Genomic DNA, 15,785 nt, shown 5'->3' on the forward strand with positions numbered 1-15,785 from the left:
ATAAATCATCGAGATCTGCATGACTTTAGTCTATTCATTTACGCAGCAATTTCCACGATCCTTTGCTCGACTTTTTACTAATATCTGAAGTCTTTTCAATCCGATGGCCATCTTCTACCATCCGACGCAAGATCCGAGCAACATTACTTGCATCGTCAAATCCACAATGCTCTCTCCCTTCAAACACCATTCCAAGTCCCTTGAGCATCCCATCCAAATTAGTTTTTTCCTTTCCATACAACTCGGTATACAAGCTGCGGATATTGATGATCTTGCGTGTATAAAATCTGGTCGTTGAATATTGGAGTAGATGAACTCCTTTTCAAGGAAATCGCGCAAGTCCCATGGTCCATCGGTAACAAAAATCACCTCGTCTGTCAATGCGCTCACTCCGTCTGTCGATGGATACAAGGATAGCATCCACTCGAGAAAATCTGCAAACACTACAGTGAAAGGATCGGCAGCATCCGTTTGTTCTTGGGTAATTCCAGTAAGCTGTTTACAAAAGTCGGTCAGAGTGGGATGCAAGATTGGCCTGCAATATCTCCGAAATGTCGAAACCTATTGATTGACAATTTAAATCAACATGTAAAAAGTAAGCCGAGTAATTCTGCAATGCATTGACCATCAATTGGCTACCGTTTCCATTGTGGTTCCATCGATCGCAATGACTGGAAACTCGATCACCTCGCTGGCAAAATCAAATCCAGAATCAGAATCACAAGTAGCTTCAATATCACAGACCAGATAAATCCTGTAGGGTTGAAACCTATTGATTATATTTATCAGACCGAGTCGAGCAAGAGTTTAGCAATGCAGGACCAGTCAGTGTTAGAATAATCCAATACGATGTTGATACTAGCCTGGCGTCTCGTTCTGCCTTGACAGCTGCTTCCTGAGTTGCCTTCAACCTAGACTTGGCCTGTTTTAGCTGCTTGATGAGATTGGACCTTGAAACCTTGCCAATCGTAGACGATACATCAATACCGAGCTCCAGCAACTGTTTTTGCAGATCATTCATGCGAGATGCTGCGTCTTGTTCATTCTGGCTTGCAGCAGTTTCTGTATTTGTATCTTGGTTCATTCGTGGGAATCAATGTGCAGTGACGTCAGCAATCAAGCAATGACTGATTTCAAACTAATAGGTAATGTATATAAAATGAATCGAGTTAAATTCAGAATGCTTATAAATCTGATCAAATATTGTATTTACAAACTATAATTTTACTTAGACAATAATATGTAGTCAGAGTAGTACTGGATTCGACGATACATTTACAACTGTATTCACGTAGAATGGAGCACCAAACAATGATGTTAGAATACATGACGCTTTTATGAAATGATAATTCACACCAAACTTGCTCGTCACATGTGTATTCTGAGTTCTGACAAAGTTTATTGGGGGTTCTCATTTATTTTTGCATAAACTGAACAAATGTTCACATTACAGTTGCAGTGGATTGCGTAATGTATGACTGTCAAATGACGAGAAACGCTAGATTCAAATGGATTGTTTCAGTTCAAACTAAAGTTTAATTTGTATACGTCATATAATGGTCATTGTCTTGAAAAATGTCAGTTTCTAGTAGAAAACCTCAACGAATATTCAACCATTTTGTATATCAAAAAACCCCAAAAAGTAATTGTTGCAAAATAAATATAATTGTTTTATTTAATAAATTTATATAATATTTCCTCAAAGTAGCGGGATGTTCAATCATCCAACAACTACTGAGGGTTTAGACCCGGTCAGTACTGACCGGTGTCTTCAAGCCTATTACAGGCGCTTCGAACCAAGTGATTTGGTTGTGACCAACCGAGTCAACTTGGTGCAATAGCGCCTGCACGCTTTGCGGACTGTTTCCCGAGATATCTCGGGAAACTCGTGCAAAGGCGGGAAAGCCTTTGCACTAACAAGGTTAGCAAAGTTGACCGAAACCACTTTGCTTTTGTGGTTAGCGCAGGGTTTGGCCCCCTTGCTGACCTTGTTATTACCAACCAAAACCGCCGAGTATAGGCGGTTTTGTACAGCGACTTCTTGCGAAGTGCTGGGTTGGACTGGGGTTGCATTGCAACCTACAACTAATCAAAGTAATAATAATAACATCAAGTTGGTTAAAATAATGTTTATATTGGAATAATAAAGTTTAAATTAAAATGGCAAATTGAGTTTTCAACATTGATCTCAAATATGCCATAATTCAAAATGAATATCAAAAGTATACGAATATAATATATCAATCTTACCATTTACAGTCTTGTTGTCATGAGTATCCATAACAGTTGGTGTGGATTCAATGATTTCCTCAACAGTTGATGATGTGGATTCGATAATTTCCTCGATAACAGTTGATGATGTGGATTCGACAATTTCCTCGATAACAGTTGATGATGTGGATTCAATAATTTCTTCGACAACCGTTGATGGAATGATTTCAACCTCGGATGATTGTTTTTCAAGACTACTGAACGTATAATTCAGTAGCCCATCTGAAGAGCTTCGTCGCATAATGGTATTTGGAGGTTTTGGAACCTCAGTGTTTTCCTATATCAAATAATGTTTTAGTCATTAAATTCAATCAAGTCTACCAACACGTAGCTTTTAACACTAGATGTTGGTCGATACATTTATAATATTTACAACAAGATGATTCAACTCACCTGCTCAAGGGCCAAGCTTTCTTCAAGGAGATCCAACTCCTTGGAGTCCTCTGCTATGGCTAGCAGAGTCCTCAAAGCGGCCAGTATAATTGGATTGCTATCTAAATACAAGCCAATGGCTTGGTACTCCTGTGGAGTAATCTTTGAATAAATAATAGTTTACAGTGCTATACAATAACAACACTATAAAAATACAATAATACAATCAAGACATTCAAATTATACATATTAAATATAGTGCATCATTATAAAATACCTTTTCAAGAATTATAGGAATTACTTGGTACATTTAATAGCAATAAGGTGTGTTTGTAGAGACTAGTGATAAAGTAATAAAAGTAAACCTATAAAAACAATCACCACTGAGTGTTAATAAACCAAAACCATAATATATGCATGCACTAGTATCCATAACCCAATCAGGCTAGATTAAGCTAGTGTTACGATAGATAACACGACTTGCAATCTTGCTGATGATCCTAGTAAATACATATTGTAGTAGTAACTTGCCTTGTGTTTAAACTATACAGACCAGACCAGAACAGGAAATGACCACACTTTATAAGCTCGAGCAAATCCTGCAAGACAATACAACTCTATTGACAACTTTAACAAACAATCATGACCTCAACAGTATCCAAACATTAGATATTTGTTGATAATGGTCATGATTATTCAAAATCTGACTGTTAACAATAAGCTTTTGCAAAAACATTACAGATTTATCAATCAACTATTTGAAAAACACAATACAATGTGCTTATGAGCTAAGCCATTTTCACCACCACAATGGATACGTTAATAGTCTGCAAAAACGTTTACAAAAATGCAGATACGCCATTGCACTTTCGGAGCTAAAGATTAGCATAATGGCGAATCAAGTTGCATTGAATGGCATTGCATTACATTGCATTGAATGGCGAATCAAATTACATTGAATGGCATTGCATTACATACACCCGATTACAATCAAAACAATCCAATACTCAATCTAAACAATACTCGATAATGTCGAGATATGTTCGAGCCGAGTGCTAAATACAAAATCGTGAAATCCAAACATGTATAATGCAATTCACAAACTACATTATTTTACTCTCGACCATTTTAAACCTTGTTGGCGATCCAACATCTACTCACTCAAACCTATACACCTAAATACGACGCAATCTTCATATACATATCATTGATGGCTAAACAGAAACAATACGCAACACAAAAAACAATTAAAACAACATATTTTGATTTTCGGATATACACAACCCATTGCAACGTTTGTTTGAATGGAACAAGATTGAACGGCTATTTCTTTATTGAGGTGATACTTGGTAGATACATGATTGATAAACTGCCAGAGTATTAAAATAGACACACATGTCTGATTCGTAACATACTCATATTATCACTCCATTCCGATATCTACACTCGAGCAGTATCACCTGTTTGATAAAGAAATACATTATTATAAAGATTGGTGTTAGTTCAATATCTATAATCAACACCACAGGCCAAATCCAGATTCATATGTCGTTGAGCATCATACAATGTATTGCTTACAGTTTCCAACGCCAACTGGTAATCATCTTTTTATAATAAATACCAGTTGCAATGTCCTGTCTGCTACTGCATCGAGTCTAGTCGCAACTAAAGAATAAGTGGTGCATATTACAATATAAACATGACAGTTCAAATACTCACCATTCAGAGTAACTGGACTGAACATGATTACACAACAGCATGCTGTGTACCAAGTCGTTACTGGATAAACAACCATCAGTTAGGTGGAGACCATTGTCATTCACCAGATTAGATGGCACATTCAGACAGTAGCAATATATCCACCAACAAGTATGTGTGCTATTTACACTATTAATAGCTTATACACTTTGTGACTACACTTGAAAGTACAGTGTGTTGACCATTGCAATTACTTTACTGTAATACAACAGTTTGATAATCAAACTGGATAGTTCAAGTTGGATAAAAGCCAATACGCGCTTGAATGTCGAAACAAGTCGAGAAATCCTTGAACCAAGTCACAGTACAGTTGTTGGATTGAGCATCTTGTGCTGTTTATGTCAAAAATGGTTGTTAGGCAAGTATAACAATATTATACTGGCAGCTGTATTGACGTAAAATGGAACTTGTATCGCAGTGACTAGTTTATTTTGGAATAAGCAAATGGTTGAATTGTTGCAACTTTCTATCAGATTGTCATGTTGAATTATTTAAATACGTTTGCGTCTAGTTCAAGAAACCAATCTTGGCAATACAACTACACATGCCAATCACACAGTGTTTAGTTTGTAGGAAAAGATAGCTGAATATTAAACAAATGCCGAGAATGCGGAATGTATTAGAACAGTAATCTGAGCATTCGCTTAGTTTATTCAAAAACGAGTTTGCCCAATTTTTGCATCGAAATCGGAGTCTTGAAACTTGAACTCGACTTACCGAATAGGCAAGATAGTGTTTTATTGACTATGGAACATCAACCTCTACTCCAGCCGGATAGCTCTCAGACTCATACTACTGCATCAGTAAATCATATACCAAATATATGGAGTATTGACAGACGCATTGCTCTCACTTTGCGCAAGTATATTCCACTGCTTGCTGGCATTTTGATTCCACTCGCCACATTCCTAAATATGCAATCGGTATCAGTGCCTGGATGGACTTGTGAGAGACTCCTAAACCTACATAGTGGTATATCCCTATGCAATGCTCCTGGAAATGAGAATTGCTATCAGCATGCATCGGATTCAACTGTTTTACGACAGTCGCTCAGCCTGGCTATTTTATTGTCTTACGATTCACTAGACCATGCTTCGGATGATAATGAGCAGCAACTTTCAAAGCATGATTCAAAACCTCAACCTATTGCAACCCATTTAGTAGCCAATGATAGCAATCGTGCCATTTTATATCCAGATATGTCGCAGCAGAAATCATATCCAGTGTGTAGACGATCGCAACTGATTGTTGTGTTGTCATTTGTTTCATTTGGGTTTGGGATTCTGGCCACTACATGTCTGTTTGTGCGGATGCTTGAAAAAAAGATCAAATGGATGACAAGGTTGATCATTTTGGGAGGATGGGGACAAGGTAGTTGATTGCCACTACAATTGTATGATTTTCAAGATGGATGCTTTTGATCTTAAATTCAAGTCTAGTCTGCTCAACTATACGTGATTTTAAGTATATTTAGACTTTTGAACTCATGTGATTTATACTTGGTTTTATAGGCATTGTTGCATTGATAACGTGGCTTGTATTTTACTCTTTTTCACCAAAAGGCATTTCAGAGAGCTATACAGCAGCAGTCACATACAATGCAGTGTCAGCACTAGTATCCCTTATTTCAGCAATTCTATTCACCTTTCACCATCACACTAATCAGCAACAGTGGTATAGCTACACTTTATATGAGCTATCTCTTTCACAACGCCAGCTCACCCTTTTAATGATCACGTCCCTATTTTATCTGACTCTCTCCGCTTCGGTGTATAGCTGGATTGAGGATTGGGTGTTTGATGACTCTTTATATTGGGCTATTTCATCATTTTCTACGATAGGATTTGGAGATTTTGCACCAAAAACAACAATTGGAAAAGTTTTGTTACCACCCGTTACGGTTGTTGGCATCGGTCTAGTTGGTGGCTTGATTTGGTCTTTGCGTGATGTTGTTTTGGAATTGCTCACATTACAACTTGCTTCGCAATATTCAAAGTGGTTGGATGCTGCGCAAGGAGAGAGTTTATCTGCTGGTGGAGGGTTTAGATCTAGTGCTGCAAACAGAGATTTTGGAGCGCAGATGCACAGCTCCGCTCATGGAGACAAGCTTACTTCAAGACATTTGTCATTGACAGATACGGTTAGAGCTAGACTTCGTTCATTTTCATGGTCTGGAACTGGCTCTGCAAATGAATTGACACCGCTGACTTCCCAATCTGATGAAAACCATTACAGCAAAACACACCCTGAAAGTGAAATGAGTGCCACAGTAAGCTCATCGAGTTTACCCGACTCTTCTTTAAACGAAGAAATGTTGGGAAAAGGTAGTGGTCAAGAAACACGAACCGCAGCATATATTCAAGATGTTGGTGGTCTAGCTAATCCACTGTCTAAGCTGAATTTAAAAGCAACAGCCTCTGCTTCTGCATTGGATATAGGCAACTCACATGCTACTTCGAAATTTTTGCTTCCATCAGCTGCATGGTCAGATCCGATTGGTGCGGCATCAGGTAGAACTCGACTTGCTTGTACCAACTCTGCCTCTGCGGTCGACACATTTCCCAATCTTGCTGAATACATGGACTCTCCATCTCCATATCACTACCGCCATAGCGCGTCTTCTCATCATAATCATCTCACGAATCCTTCCTCTAATCGGCAACAGACCATGACAATCTCTAGATCGCACTACCTTCCACAAGTCACTATTGTAGCAAACGGACCTTTAGCTCATCAAAAAGTTCAAGATGCAACTCGCGAGGCTCTTCAGTTTCAAATACTAATTGGTGCCATCCTTGTTCTTCTCAACATTCTTCTTTTTGGTTTAGCATTTTCATATATTGAGCAATGGCAGGTTTGGGAAGGGTTTTACTTTGCCTATTGTGCCATTACGACAATTGGGTACGGCGATTACACTTTAAAGTCTAATATGGGCAGATCATTGTTTATTTGGTATATCTTTTTGGCAATTGGAAGCTCGACTTATCTAGGTTCGATGGTGGCTGAATTGGCTATGGATCAGTGGACTGTTACTGTTGACCATATTGAGAAGCGGGTTGGTCGATATGAACGGAAAGCTCAATTGAAGAAAATATATGGCGTAAATGGAAGTAAGCGCAGAAAGGGTGAGAGCAGCAATGGCAGTTCCAATCAAACTGGGTACAATATGAAATCTATATCTGATGGTACGAAAGAATTAAGCAACTTTCGCTTTGAGCGTGCTAGTGGGAGTGCTTTTGGCACAGAGGATTTACTTGACAATGACCACAGCAACGCTAAACTTACTCGGTCGCCTACTGAGTTGGCTACAGATTTAGATCACTGGTCCAAGGATAATCACGCAAAAAGCGCTTGTGAATATCCTATGAAGATCGATGCTCATGCTTCTACCACTGCAATGGCTGAACAGCATTCGACCCATCATCTTGCATTGAATAAATGCTTGTACCATGAATCCAAATATAACAAGGCGCAAGATCGTTGCAGTCAAAACTACTGTGAACACGGTCATACTCTTGAATGTAGCAGTAGTAGTGATAGTGGTGCAAGCAACAGTTTTGAAAAACCATCCAATGGCGTAAATTGCATACCCTCCTCCGCATCAATTGATACACCACATCAGCTAAAATCACAAGACAGTCAAAGTATGCATGAGCACTCCATCACTATGCAGTCGTGGTTACCGACATCGATGGTAAGCATCCATCCACCACTCGCATACTCTATGGACAATTCAAGTAATGGAAGTATTTCGCGTCGTCGGGATAATGGATCTAGATTGCACGAACGAAATATAAGCACAAGCAATATAGGAACAGGTCTATTTTATACACCGTCCATTTTATCTAGATCGTTCCTAGCTAGGCCGGGAAACGGAAGTCTTGATAGCGGTGGAAATGGATTGGCTGGCGCGATTGGGATTGCTAGGAGCCAACCAAGAGTAAAGAGGTCCAAGGATGATGGTATAGGAAGCAATAATGATCATTCTAGCGGATTTAACTTGCCGTCAACTTCTATTCAATCTGAGCAGTCATTTGGTCGTCGTGGATCGAGACTAAGATTTGTAAACCAAACCCAAGCGTCAATTTCTGATCATACAGTACAAGACTCAGTTCCTTGAATGAGCCGTTTACTATTAGCTTAAACCACTAGTATTTTTTAAAATGCATTCATTTCAATTTTTAATACTTTCAACTATTTGGGATAGTAGGTGGCTGATTTAAATTCATTGTCATTTGAATCTTTATAAGACAACATATAATACTCGTCATTTGAATTTAAGCGTCTAGTTCCAACTCATCAGTGGAAACATTATTATTGTTTATTTTGTGACAAACATCCATCGGTTTTCGATTAGCATGCCAAGTTTTTTATAGGTGAGTCCACGAAACCGAGCAGGATCATTAGCAGATTTAGGTATTTGCGGAACAGAAACAATACACGACACACCACAATCAGAAATCACTGGCGAGCACTCATCACACGGCAGCTTTGTGGTTACCATGATTGATCCAGTTGTAAGTGGTACACCTGGTGGATTACGCCATAACAATGCATTCTGTTCTATTGTGAAAATGCAACGAAAAAGTTGAAGCATGTATAAATCACACAAATAGTGAATCCATGAACATATAGTGATGAATCATACCTGCATGAAGAATATAGTCATATTTGAGTTCTTCATCCTCGACTGAATCGTCTGCACCAGCTTGGGGATAATCAAAATGTGCTGCCTAATATCTCCATCATAATAGCAGCCAATGAACAACAATGAGCAAGTTCCGCGTGAAATCAAATGCACACTATTTAGCAAATGACATTACCTTTTTGGGATATCCATTCCATCCAACTGAAATATAATTGAATTCAGAATCAATCAAAACAGCGCCAACACCAACTTTCGGGTCGTCAGTTCTCTTGGAAGCAATATGTGCCAAAACCATAGCGTGTCGGGCCAATGTAGCCGTGTATGAATCCATTTCCCTCCAAGTAGTTTTTTTCTTAATGCTAGGTTTTTGATTGGCATTACTTTTTTCAGTCATCAGATCATGCAAGACATGTCGAGTCAGCATGGCCGTTGCATAACGGTATTGTAACAGACTGATTGCTCTAACTGTACGATTGAACTTGGCAACAATCATTGGCCATCGGGCTGATAATGCAGGTGTGTGTCCAACCGACATGTCTAGTTTCCAAGTGAGTGGATGGTCATCTGCATCGCAATTATCCTCTACCAATTCATGCTTCTTGTCATTGTTGTAGGCATGCGTTGGTGAAAGATCTGTTGCAGCTGTGGGCATTACATAAGAATCGGACATGCTTGTGCTCAAAGATTCAGGTTTAAGACTTGAGTGATCCCATTGTGGAATATACAAGGACATGGCTATAGGATTGTTGCTCACTAGCCTATGCACTGAATGATAATTGGAATCGCGCTTTTCAGATATAGCAGTAGTGAGTGTTGATGGTCTTCGTATTGGTGATGAGCCTGATCTGTGTCGCGAGGTTGAAGGTGGTGGGTATGGAGATGATGGAGATAGGCATGCTAGTGGTACGTTTTTATGAGGTGTTGGTTGTTGTTGATGTGACTCATAATATCCAAAAGATTGACTATCCAAGACGCTGTTGTCACGAGTAGGTACTGCACTCTGGCTGAAAACTGTTGTTGAATCAGTATCACTAGACAATTTTGTGCGTTTCAGTTGATGTATAGAGTCATCATTATGATCTACGTGTGTATTCCCAGTTTTGCTGTCAGCAGGCATTACCAATGGTAACGAGGAAACTTCGGGAGATAAAAACCCTTGATCAATCTGCATTTCCAATTCACAATGGGCAGCCCAGTCCATCTCCCAATTTTGAGCTGGAAAATAGTATATTTTGCGAATTCCTGCCTGCACCATCACTTTGGTACACATGGCACAAGGAAACCTGGACACGTATCTAGGTAAAAATCAAATCTCAAGCGTTAAATACTAGGTTCCTGAAATAAGTATTGCAATGACACCTTATACTGGATCTTGGCGAGTTTATGGCACGAAGCCTGCATTTGAAACCTACATATCGCATCCTCGAGGGTCGTAAGGACATCGAAGGATAGCACGAACAATAGCATGTGCTTCGCCCGTACTTTCCAATGCAATGACTCTGTCCCTTGTGTCTACCAACACACACCCAGTAGGCCGTACAACCTGTGAAGTTTTTGGAGTGGATGAGCAAGGATAGAGTTCCATCCACAAAGCCATCAGCATGAACGTATCGCGTGAGCGGATTCGAGTTGCAGCATTACAAACAAGAAGAGCATCATCTTGTGTCGTGATGCTAGAATTGATAGCAGCTGAAGACTGAGTATTTAGCGCTATATTTTCAGAAGAAGCAATGGCGGGCTTGATTTCCATTGATTTCTGCTATTAGATTCACTTACAGCTGTATTCACAAATGGAAAACTAAACAAGGTGTCTAATAAACAGCCAGCCTCCTGAAATAGTGGGGTTCAGTTGCCACCAAATTTACTTGTTCTCGACCACAACCAAATCTATCCAATAAATAGAAACTACACTGTATTTATTTTTCAAACTGGATAAAGCAATCACAAAATATCCCGAATCTCATCTGCTTTTAGCACAAAGTCTGTGGATATGGTTTCTGCATTCATGTGAACCCACAATCGATCCAAATCATAAAACTGGCGAGATTCAGGAGTAAAGCAATTGAGTATGACATTGCCCAAATCCAGTGCCATCCAGTCTTCGCTATCTGCACCTTGAATCTGCAAATGGTCTGGCATTGAGCCATTTACGGGTGTGACCGACTTTACCTATTGTTTTCAAGAAAAGGGATGATAATTAGTCAAATGACACATTACATCAAGCCACGCTTAAAATTACCTTGCGACGAACAGCATCCGCAATGGAATAGATCTGCTTGGTAGATCTTCCCTCTACGATAACCATATAGTCTGTATGATCGCACTTGCTCCTTACATCGATAACAGTCAGATTAAAACCACGCTCATCTGCAATCACTTTGAGCACATGTGACAGCAGTACACTGGACTCTACAGATCCGTCCATTGCCATTGCTATCTCATCTTCAGATTCGATAATTCCCTCCTGTCGATTATGTGCAGCAGCCACACCACGTAGCCATCTTGGCACAGTTGGAGCGGCTTGTGTATACTCTTCAGGAATGTTATGGGCTACGTCCACATACCAATCATCTTCCTTTCTCGTAGTTTTGACAGCATCTTCCAACTTTGCAGTATCACTCGTATCTTCATTTGGCCCATCTTGAACATGCTCGTGACGTAGATCATACAGTTCCATAACAGCTGCTCGTCGTCGCGCTATATCATCTAGTTTAGCACTTGAAGGCTGAATATCCATCTCAATCTGTTGCTCAATGTATTTATCCAGCGCATCTGCAGCTGCATGACGGGGATCGGCCGACGCCTTTTGTTTCTGTTCATGTTTGGATTGCGAGTTAAAAACTGTTTCAGCAAGTTTACCTAGTTTACCGAATTGAGTCGAGTCAACAAAAGTCTTGTTCTTGCCTTCTGTTACTTGTTGAGAGTGTGGTTCTGGTTGCGGCTGAATTACATCTGAATTAGCTAATGGCGCAGACTGATCACTATGAGCATCGATATCCTTCAAATCTGCACTTTCCAAAGCATTGGAATCTGATAAAGATTTCTTCCGGGGCTGTTTTCCATCATACATGGATGCAAGGACATCGTCTGCAAGCTGATCTAATTCATGAGCTGTTTTGAGCTGCTCCATGGTCAGCCGTTCTGCTGATTGGCTAGATTGTAGTGGAGGTATTTCGTCACTGCCATATTCAAGTTTATAATTAATTGGAACTACCATTGGTCGGCGAATACGAGCATAAAGCAGGATACCTGCATGCAAGTGTTTGTATTGAGGTTGACGGTTGATGTTTTGGCATAATGGGAACCTGGCTGCGCGTATAATGGATTCTGGTGAATGTTGAAGCAGAGATTGGCTGCAAGTAGTTCTACTGGTAGTAACTAAAGTATATGTATTCTTGAGCATAAGTGAGTGCATAGGAGTATGTTTTGATTGGTATGATTAGTGCTACAGTCTAGTTGAAAAGCAGCTCTGAAAAATAAAAACTTTTTGGAGAATCAAAACGCTTGATTGACAACCACCAAATTACAACCGTATTCATGTAAAATGAAACATTAAATAGGGGTGCTTCACTATAATAAACAGTCATGTCTGATTGGTGCCAATCTTACTGGGAAATATTGTTTTTAAACTCTTTTTAGTTTGCTGGTCTTTATGCTTATTCTTGTACAAATATAATGAATGTCTACATTCCTGTTCTAATACATTCCACATCCTTGACATCCTTTCAATCCCCAACTTTCCCTTTCTTCAAATCAAACACTCGGTAATCATCATGGAAACAACAGTTGCATTCCTGAGATATGTTGAACTAGAGCGCGAAAGTATCTGATATTAGAATACAACAGAGCTGTATAAAAAAGGCAATCCATTTCCAATAACAACGAATATGTAACCACTGTTTATTCCAGAGAAAAATACAAGTTCCGACTGCAAGATCAACACAAGTTTCATTTTACGTGAATACGGCTGTAAAATAAATTGCCAAAATATACAGTTTTTGCCCTATAGTTTTAGCTGGGGTTATTCAACATTGACGAAACAGCAGCACATGGATAGAAAAGCATCCATTCTCCTGCTAGTGGCATTCATCATTCTCGTGGTGTTGTTCACCACTAGACCAGATGAAAGCTCTTTCCACCGTCAAATTTCTTTACAAGTCAAACAAAGCAGCGGCATGCTATGGGGAATTTTATCACTTGATGGACTAGTCAAGGCTGCAACAGGTGAATTTCAAATGCACTTAAACCCAATCATGCCATGAGACTGGCTGTTTATTGTGCATTTCGACTCTGTCATTTAGTGCTCCATTTTACGTGAATACAGCTGTAACTCTTGATAGTCAAACTTGCCATGTAGTAACTCTGATTTTATTGAAACTGGAATTTTGGGAATGAGATCAGCCAAACTGATGAGATATGACAGCTATGGGATTTTTGCAACCATGTCTTTGGCTCACGGACGGTATGGACGCTCTCCTCTGAGATCGCTGGGTCTGTTTTACACATGGTTTGATGTGTCAGGGCTCACGGTATTGGATCACTTACCTCGACCAGATGCGCTCGTTCATTGGGTGGATCAAATTCGATCGAATTGTCCGGCATGTAGGCGAGGTATTTTTAAATATGTCATGTATTGGATTACTCATGTCTGGTTGTTTACATGATTTGTATTGGATACTATAATGCGATTTATTTGTAGGAATATGCATGCCAATGTCCATTTCACCGCCTACATCAAGCTGCGTGTGTATACCCGGTTACATTGGAGTTAGATGCGACAGACCCCTTCCCAACACAGTAACAATATGGGACGCTTATTTTGAAACTCCGCTTGCAGTTGCAGCTGCTCTCCACCCACAACTATTGGTGCCTATATCGGACTGGTCGCGATCACCAACAGTATTTGGAATTCCACTATTGTATCTATCTCGAATTCACGCTAGTCTACCGTCTTATATGCGTGCATGGGGTCTGGTCAATATCTCGCAATACATTGGTATTCTTGAGGTTCTGGTAGGCACCATGATTATCGTGCATCTGTTATGGCAATTTGTACGATTAACAGGATCACTCAGATTGGAGATGAGTCTTGTGGAAACATTTACAACATCCTATAACCAGATCGTGCACAAATATCAAATTGCAACTGTTTTTATGAGTCAATTGAGTCACGTATCACTGGTTCATCTGGCGTTCAATGTATATGGATTTGCAAACTATGCTCCACTAGTGTATCAAGAGATTGGCCATTCTAGATTTGTTGTGTTTGTGGGTGCTACAATGGTATTGGTGGTAGGGACGTCAGTTGGGCTAGCATGGGCAATGAGCGGACATCGCGTAGGTTGGAAACTCGAGAGGGTTTCAGGTGCTAGCGGATGGATCATGGCGCTACGACTTTTTTCATTGCTGGAAAAGATAATAGTTTTCAAACATGGTACTAAATTGCAGTGGTGGAATAAGAACAATGTTGGAGTGATGCAACAGCTGATGCGGATGGATTGGGGCGAAGTGTGGGCTATAGTTGGTCCCCAATTGGTTATGGATGTAATTGTTGGAGGGAATCTTGGGGCTGACGTGGGAGGGATAGTTGCTGCTGTTGCCTACTGTTGGTATAGTTTAGCTTTTGTTTGACGAATAAATTGATTGATTAATTTTAGAATATTATAATTGAAACTCGAACTATGTGATGTGTTGCAAAAATGACATGTCTAGTAGATTGGTAGTGAGAGTGCAGCAAGTATATCAAGAGTCTAGTTGGCTTTCCATTTAAAATGTATAGTTTAATCTAGATGTCAAGCAAGAAGGTTGACAAGGCATTACAATCATATTCACGTAAAATGGGTCACTAAATGAGGCGATCAGATTACATGGTAAACTACCAATCTCATGACATGATAATTCCCACAAAGTTTACTGAGCCACACTATGGGGTTGACATGGAAATAACAGTTGCATTCCTGTAATTTTGTTCTTTTCAAACAGAGCGCGAACGTATCTGCGAGTTTTTAAAATACAATACAGTTGTAGTTGAAAACTAGTTTGTATCATATGATGGGCAATGTATATATTGAATTGGGAATATCAATTGATGTCAGTTTGTAATAGCAAAGCACAATGAATATCCAAATATTGCTTATTTCAAAGCAAAATAGTGATTGCAGGTAAATACAAGTGGTCCGTTTTGCGTAAACACGGATGTAATATAATTGGTCGAGTCTGTTCCGGGCTTTAGCTTGGCGGCGTAATCGCAAATTGTCTTGTTCGAAATTTTCCGAGATGCCCAAAGAATATAAATTATATCTCAAATCCTATTACAGCCATATTCATGTGAAATGAAACATGTATGTCTGTCTTGCAGTCAATGCCTCCATTTGGGAATGCACGATAGTTTGATATTCACTGTTTCTCTATTACAAACCGACTCGCTGCTCTTTCAACTGACACTCTCTAGTTTAATAAACATAATGCATTATGTTTACTATAGTTTTGAACTGGAACTACTTTATCTTAATACCAGATACGTTCGCGTTCTAGTTTAAAACCCAAAGATTGCATATCTCGGAAATACAACTATACATGCCAATGTCAGTGTTTGGGAGAAACGAGAGTTGAATATTAAATAGATGTGGAATGCAGTAGAACAATGGTGAGCATTTGCACAGCTGTTTTATATACAAACGACTCGGAGGAAAAGGACCAATAAGCTAAAAAGGTTAGAGAACACAATGTTGTCTAG

At 39.5% G+C, this 15,785-nt stretch overlaps 6 protein-coding genes across 6 annotated transcripts; 2 read left to right on the top strand and 4 right to left on the bottom strand.

Moving 5' to 3' along the window:
* Positions 1-34: 34 nt before the first annotated feature.
* On the bottom strand, positions 35-1,151 carry BATDEDRAFT_33990 (uncharacterized protein; the record flags this gene model as incomplete). Its single annotated transcript, XM_006675652.1, has 4 exons — positions 864-1,151; positions 640-769; positions 252-561; positions 35-177 (listed from the first exon to the last, which is right to left on the bottom strand). Exons 1-4 carry the CDS (start codon positions 1,082-1,084, stop codon positions 35-37), a joined length of 804 nt encoding a protein of 267 aa, XP_006675715.1. The 5' UTR covers positions 1,085-1,151.
* A 629-nt stretch (positions 1,152-1,780) lies between these two features.
* On the bottom strand, positions 1,781-2,953 carry BATDEDRAFT_85537 (uncharacterized protein; the record flags this gene model as incomplete). The annotated part of the gene is made up of 4 exons (XM_006676209.1): positions 1,781-2,085; positions 2,251-2,548; positions 2,665-2,805; positions 2,921-2,953. The coding sequence occupies 4 exons, from the start codon at positions 2,951-2,953 to the stop codon at positions 1,781-1,783; spliced, it is 777 nt and encodes a 258-aa protein (XP_006676272.1).
* A 4,890-nt stretch (positions 2,954-7,843) lies between these two features.
* On the top strand, positions 7,844-8,593 carry BATDEDRAFT_36391 (uncharacterized protein). Its single transcript, XM_006675784.1, has one exon. The coding sequence runs from the start codon at positions 8,048-8,050 to the stop codon at positions 8,519-8,521; it is 474 nt and encodes a 157-aa protein (XP_006675847.1). The 5' UTR covers positions 7,844-8,047; the 3' UTR covers positions 8,522-8,593.
* A 129-nt stretch (positions 8,594-8,722) lies between these two features.
* On the bottom strand, positions 8,723-10,801 carry BATDEDRAFT_84642 (uncharacterized protein; the record flags this gene model as incomplete). Its single annotated transcript, XM_006676210.1, has 4 exons — positions 8,723-8,964; positions 9,050-9,134; positions 9,225-10,344; positions 10,462-10,801. The coding sequence occupies 4 exons, from the start codon at positions 10,797-10,799 to the stop codon at positions 8,723-8,725; spliced, it is 1,785 nt and encodes a 594-aa protein (XP_006676273.1).
* Positions 10,802-10,990: 189 nt separating this feature from the next.
* On the bottom strand, positions 10,991-12,266 carry BATDEDRAFT_85536 (uncharacterized protein; the record flags this gene model as incomplete). The annotated part of the gene is made up of 2 exons (XM_006676211.1): positions 10,991-11,218; positions 11,289-12,266. 2 exons carry the CDS (start codon positions 12,264-12,266, stop codon positions 10,991-10,993), a joined length of 1,206 nt encoding a protein of 401 aa, XP_006676274.1.
* Positions 12,267-13,098: 832 nt separating this feature from the next.
* Positions 13,099-14,680, top strand: BATDEDRAFT_21499 (uncharacterized protein; the record flags this gene model as incomplete). Its single annotated transcript, XM_006675239.1, has 3 exons — positions 13,099-13,273; positions 13,451-13,660; positions 13,749-14,680. The coding sequence occupies 3 exons, from the start codon at positions 13,099-13,101 to the stop codon at positions 14,678-14,680; spliced, it is 1,317 nt and encodes a 438-aa protein (XP_006675302.1).
* Between the last annotated feature and the right edge of the window lie 1,105 nt (positions 14,681-15,785).

Source organism: Batrachochytrium dendrobatidis, assembly GCF_000203795.2.
Source record: "Batrachochytrium dendrobatidis JAM81 unplaced genomic scaffold BATDEscaffold_1, whole genome shotgun sequence".
Classification (NCBI taxonomy): Eukaryota; Fungi; Chytridiomycota; class Chytridiomycetes; order Rhizophydiales; genus Batrachochytrium; species Batrachochytrium dendrobatidis.

Coding starts and splice junctions, on each gene's coding strand:
- BATDEDRAFT_36391 (XM_006675784.1), top strand. CDS start 8,048: ATGCATGAGCACTCCATCACTATGCAGTCGTGGTTACCGACATCGATG.